The sequence below is a fragment of the Callorhinus ursinus genome, unplaced genomic scaffold, assembly GCF_003265705.2.
Source record: "Callorhinus ursinus isolate GAN/ISIS: 27379988/994484 unplaced genomic scaffold, GSC_fseal_2.0 scaffold75, whole genome shotgun sequence".
Lineage (NCBI taxonomy): Eukaryota > Metazoa > Chordata > Mammalia > Carnivora > Otariidae > Callorhinus > Callorhinus ursinus.
Genome location: NW_027397137.1, coordinates 3,826,583 through 3,832,582, shown reverse-complemented (window position 1 = coordinate 3,832,582; position 6,000 = coordinate 3,826,583). Strand labels below are relative to the sequence as shown.

At 52.2% G+C, this 6,000-nt stretch overlaps 1 protein-coding gene across 4 annotated transcripts in view; it reads left to right on the top strand.

Annotated features, from left to right (window-relative positions):
- Positions 1 to 579: 579 nt before the first annotated feature.
- The window catches only part of RSPH1 (radial spoke head component 1), a 45,637-nt gene continuing 40,216 nt past the window's right edge, over positions 580 to 6,000 (top strand). For 3 of the 4 annotated variants that reach the window (XM_073887024.1, XM_073887025.1, XM_025863542.2), the window contains exons 1-3: positions 580 to 711; positions 2,927 to 3,040; positions 3,145 to 3,250. In XM_073887024.1, the coding sequence (XP_073743125.1) occupies positions 658 to 711; positions 2,927 to 3,040; positions 3,145 to 3,250 (274 nt within the window). In that variant the 5' untranslated portion in view covers positions 580 to 657. The remainder of the gene's footprint in view (positions 712 to 2,926; positions 3,041 to 3,144; positions 3,251 to 6,000) is intronic. The other variant, XM_073887026.1, reaches the window with a different exon arrangement.

The following is a 6,000-nucleotide window of genomic DNA, read 5'->3' as shown; positions in this document are numbered from 1 at the left end:
ACGTATCTCTCTGGACTGCCAACACCGAAGGGTCAGAAGAGCCCAGAAGGTGAGGAGGAGGAGGGGGCAGGGCCCACGGAGGGACCCAAGAAGCCAAGGGGACGGGTCGGAGGAGGCAGTGCCCAGCGCCAGGCAGAGGTGAAGCCCTGTCCAGAGCTGGTCTCTGTGCGTCTTCTGTGCACCACGTCTTTATGGCCCTGGCGCAAAGGTGGCTCCTCGTTACAGCACCACCCAGCAGCCGACTGCAGGGTCCCGGGGCCAGCCACATGGGGTCCAGGTTTGACAGCTCGCGGGTACCAAGTCCGTCCCGAGTCCCGCCCCCCTCCCTCTGCCCGGGCGGCGATTGGTCGAGGCACCCCTCCCCGTTGCTATGATAGCACCGAAGGCGGCCAGCGGCTCCGCCCCGCGCCTTCCCACCCCGCCCCTTCCCGCCCCAGGCCACGCCCCCTGTCTTCCGGGGCGGCTATAGGCCGGGGCGCCCCTTCCCGTTGCTATGGCCGCCAGTGGCTCCGCCCGGCGCCCCCCCACCCCTCCGCCCGCTGGGAGGCGGGGCAGGCCGCGTGTCCATGGCGACGGCGGACGCGGCGGTGCGGGCGGCGGGGACCTACCGACTAGAGACGCGCCGGTGGCGGCGAGGACCGAGAGCGGGGCGAGGCCATGTCGGACCTGGGCTCGGAGGAGTTGGAGGAGGAGGGGGAGAATGACCTTGGGGTGAGCGCTCCGGGCGAGGGGGAGGCTTCCCAGCCAGGGACGGGGACCGCGCCGGCCCCAGAGGCGCCGCGTCCTGGAAGTTGGCGGTGAAAGGTGAACGCTGACGTCTTCTTGCCACATCCCTTCTCGCGTCTCCTCCCCTCCGCATCCCGCCTCCCATTAAAGGCAGCCATTTCCGAGTCAAAGCCCCTGGAAGCCTCCGCGGGCCTGCTGCCACTCTCCATGCAGGCGCTCTCCGCGGTCGGCTGGGTCACCCCGCCCTGCCGTGCTGTCCGGAGCAGTCCTTTCTGTGATGGAGCCTGGCTCCTCAGGATCGAGGTGGAGGGAGGAAAGCTGCTTCGCGGCAGCCTTCAAGAGATGCTGAGAAGGTCTCAGCGAAGGCTTCCCGAAGATTCTGCCCTAGAGACCCGGAATCCCATGTGCTTTCTTCAGTCTTGTGGGAACTGACCCAAGTCGTTGGCATTCCCCGGTTTAGGCAGCAGAGAGGCGGTGCCGGGTGCACAGCATCGGCCGTGTGAGCTGGGCTCTCTGCGGGTGTATATATATGTCCACAGATTAATCACTCTACCCCAGAGGGTGACCATTTCCTGGCGGACAGGTGGGAACCCCAGCCGTGGTGTACAGAGTTCAGATAGTTTCAGAATTTACTGAGAAATCTATCACCTCCGCTGTGATAGATGGGTTGGTGCCTGCTCTGACATTTTTGCTAGCTCTGTGCGTCCATCTCCCAGCTTCTGCCCCGGTTACTGCTCAAGACTAGCATGTCTATGAAGCGGAACCACCTGGCCAGTAGGCAGGGCCAGAAGCCTGGGATCTACGTGCTCTCCAGACAGCCAGCAGCTAGTGCTAAAAAGCAGGACAAACTGCAGTGATTCACACTCCAGAATCCCCTGTGCGGTGAGGCCAAGTCTGGGACATCTCCTGACACCCCCCATGCTCCTCTTTCATGTCTGTTTCCCCCTTTATTGATTTCTCGGGAAGCACTTTTAAAAAATCACCTGCTCGGGGTCTGCTTCTGGGGGAACCCAACCTACAGCATCTGCCCAGTAAGCCTTCAAGTTTGTCTCCTCAGGTAGCCCTAGTGTTTTGTAACTCTTTTGTGCCCATAATTTTAGCTTTAAATCACAGCTGGGGTCATTTTTAAGAGTTCCCCTCCTGTTCAGTCACTCCAGCTCAGTATCGGGTGCATTGGGAGGTCTTCTGAGGGGTGGGGGTAGCTTCTATATATTTTGATTTAGACTAACCCTGAAACAAATCAGCAAGCTCACACATTTTTACCTTCTGTTCCAAGCAACGATTTCTGAGCTAGATAGTGCTAGGCAAGGGCAGACTGCAGAGGTGTTTGTTTCTGAAGTCCTAGTAGTGTTTCCGAGCTCGTGTTGCAGTAAGTCTTTGCAGGTACAACTCCATGTCAAATCATTACTCTGTGCCTTTGCCCTTTTATTATTTATTATGTGCACCCTGCACTCATGATTAGATGCTTGAGGAATGTTTATTTTGTGAAGGGTAGGAGAAAATAGGTGAATTACAAGCCTGTGTTAGTTTTTTTTTTTATTGATTTACTTTTAAGGTACATAATTATTTCCGTATTAGTCTATGAGTGTTTGAAACTCAAGTCTCCTGATAAGGACTTTAAACTTGATAAGGAGATTAACTAAGTGGAGTTAGGGACTCTTGTGACAGCTGAGCCCTAGTTACTCCTCAGCTCCCCCATGTGGCTTCCCCTCCCACAGGCCCCTCCTGAGGGTAAAAGCCGTCAGGAGGCCGCAGGCTCCCGGGGATCCTTGAAAGAAGAGGTGGCTTTTTGCATTTTAAGTCCTGGGTTATTGGAGGAAGCCACAGGGAGGTATTTGTGTGGCTTGAGACCTATTCCACCTGCATCTATTACTTCCCACATGTTCCCATAAAGAACACAATTCGGACTACGTTGAGTTTTCCACAATTTGTCAATTTTGTTTACAGTGTAAAGGATTATCATGAGAAATTGCAAGCTCAGATGTTGGAGAGAGCGAGGGAGGCTCCTACCAGTGCCAGGTCCTAGGGATGTCACCTTGGACCAATGCTCCTCCTCGCTCAGGTGTGGTTACCTACCTCACCTGTAAGATGGGGCTGAGGATTGGGAGGGATTCCGTGAAATACTATTTACAAAAATGCTTAACCCATCCTTCGTGATTAATACACGGTGGCTGTACTTACCCCTGTCTCTTCTGCCCAGGAATACGAGGGAGAGCGGAATGAGGTAGGTGAACGACACGGACACGGGAAAGCAAGACTGCCCAATGGGGACACGTATGAAGGGAATTATGAACACGGGAAAAGACATGGCCAGGTCAGAATGGGTGCCTTCGGTGGGTAGCTTTCTCCAGCTAATACTCTCGTGGTGAGCCCTGAATTCAGGAATGATATGAATTGTCTGTAATCAATGTGTTTCAGGGAGTCTACAAATTTAAAAACGGTGCTCGGTACATTGGAGAATACGTTAAAAATAAAAAGCATGGTCACGGCACTTTTATATACCCAGATGGATCAAGATATGAAGGTGAGATGTGCTCACAAAGCAGAAGAAAGACAAGCGGGGAGTGGGTGGGAGCCCTCAGAAACTATGCAGGATTCTGTGTTCTGGACTTTTTCTGGGAAGAATGTGTCCAGTTTTCATCAGATTTCCCAGGAGGCCTGTGACCACGCCCCTGGAGCTGTGGTGACAAGAGGTATGACCTCATGTAGGGAGGCTCACTGCTCGCTGCCCCAGCTTTCTGGTCTGCAGCGTGAGGCCCCAACAGTAGGAACAGTGCCTGACGGATGGCGAGCGCTCAGTATGCGTCGGCCGGGTACATCGCTTCCCGGTGAGGCCATGTCCTTCGGGTGCAAGCCAGAGCTGCCTCCCTTGTTGCTGAATGAAAGTGGAACCAGGGAATTCTAAACCAGAGATTCTGCCAGTGTCCGAGAGCCAGGGGAAGGGTGCCAATGCTGGTTGTGTTAGAGAGGGAATTTCTGCTCTGTTTCCTATTTCTTAGAGGGCTTATTCCAGAAGGAGCACCATCTGCTTTTTAAATCAACCTTAAACAATTTAGAGTTTGATTTAATTCCTTTCAGACTGTTATGAACTTAATCGCATTGTTGTCATGTTGTATTTTAGTGTAGACCTTTAATACAAGCTGAACAACATGTAAATGTATAAAAAAGATACTCAGAATAAGGGATCGAAGGAGTTTTTTAACGTGAAAGTTAGCCAACATGTAAACCTTCTTTGGAAATAGATGTGAGTTTTTGTGTGTCCGTGTGGCTTTGTACCTTAAAGGGTGCAGGGTGTAGTCACTGCTCAGAGATTTATTCTTGGAGGTCAGAAGCTACAATGTTAATTTTAGCTCAGTAAGTGAACAACCTTCCAGTCACAAAGTCTAAGTCAACACATGGCTGAATTCTTCAAAACTGTGTATGGGGCGACGGTCAGCCTAAGGGACGCAGAGTGGTTTCCTGCAGGTTAGCAAGAGCGCTCAGCCTCGGCCCGAGGTAGGGGGCACATTACTGATCTCCCAGCTCGGGAGCCCAGGGACGAGCGCACACTCCTGGTTTGGGGGCCACTTGAGCAGAGGCAGGGAGGCAGGGGTGCTTGGCGGAGCAGGGGATGAGGTTGGAGGGGTGAGTGGGTGCCAGACTTTGGAGGGGTGTTCGGACCACCTCTACAGATTGTGAGATGTGGGGATGGAGGGTCAGTGAGGGCTTGGGAGAGGAGAGGGAGCACCCCTCTCCAGCGCTGATCCTGTTGCCGGCCGCAAGGAGCAAATAAAGATGAAGATGTTTAGTAATAACACCGTGGAGAGACAAAATGCTATGATGACTTGAAGTTGGCTTTTCTGGAAGCTCTCAGGTGGCAGGAGGCGGAAGAAGACATGAATGCTTGGCCGTTGGTGCTTGTGGAGGAGAGCATGATGTTGGAGCCCAGGAAACCCTGATTTTCGTTTCAGTCCTGCCGTGTGGCCTTGGGCAATGTGCATGATCTCTCTGGTTTTGGGTGCTGTCCCTATAAAAACGTGTTTCAGTTATTACACATCCCTAAGGAGGTGGCCAGCGCAAAGACCCTAGTTGGCAGGAACCACCACCAGAGTGATGCCCCACCAATGTCAGTTCCCGTCTCTTCCATGTTTTGCTGACCCAGCAGCGGAGGGACCCAGCAGGGCAGACAGTGACTAACCCTCATTTTAAGTGGGAAGAGAGCTTCTTGGAAGGGCATTTCATTTTATTTTTGTTTTGTTTTATTTTATTTTTTTAAAGATTTCATTTATTTATTTACTTAGGGGGGGGGGGGAGAGCGCGCATGCACACGAGCAGGGGTGAGGGAGCAGAGGGAGAGGGAGAGAGAATCCCAAGCAGACTCCGAACCAAGTGTAGAGCCTGACTCGGGGCCTGATCTTACGACTCAGGGACCATGACCTGAGTTGAAATCAAGAGTCAGATGCTCGATTGACTGAGCCACCGAGGCGCCCCAGGACATTTCATTTTAAATGGTCTTTAATCCCCAGAGCTCCAGACCTGGGAGCTCTGGAAGCCTGGGGACAGCCGCACGGTCGATGCATGTGGAGAGCTTTGTAAGGGGACAGTGCTCTCCTGGAGGAAAACCAGCCCAGACCCCAGCCAACCAACTGTGGGGATTTCTCCCAAACAGAAATGTAGCCGAAAAACACCGTTGACACGATCGAGAATGAGGAGAAAGTATAGGATTAGGGGTAGAAAGACTTCAAAACACAAAGTGCACATTTAAAGCAACAGTAATACAGTTTCTCAGTGGCATGCAGCATAAAAAGGGAAACCTGCCTCATGGTTGTTAAAGACCTGCTCCAGGAGGCGAACTTTACCTCACTTAGCTCCCTCCCTTCTGCACCATTTCCTGTGGCCCGGTTACCATCTGCTGCTCAGGATCTCAGCGTGTTTGTTCCATAAACTGGGACTTTTTTAAAAAAGTTTCTGCACTGGCTTAAAATTTGGTGCCTTTTGCAGTTTAATTTTTTTTTTTTTTAGGTTTTATTTATTTTGAGGGGGGAAGGGCAGAGGCAGAGAGAGAAGCAGACTTCTTGCTGAGCAGGGAAGCCCGATGTGGGACTTGATCCCAGGACCCTGGGATCATGACCGGAGCTGAAGGCAGACGCTTAACCGACTGAGCCACCCAGGTGCCCCTTCCTTTCTTTCTTTCTTTCTTTCTTTCTTTCTTTCTTTCTTTCTTTCTTTCTTTCTTTCTTTCTTTCTTTCTTTCTTTCTTCCTTCCTTCCTTCCTTCCTTCCTTCCTTCCTTCCT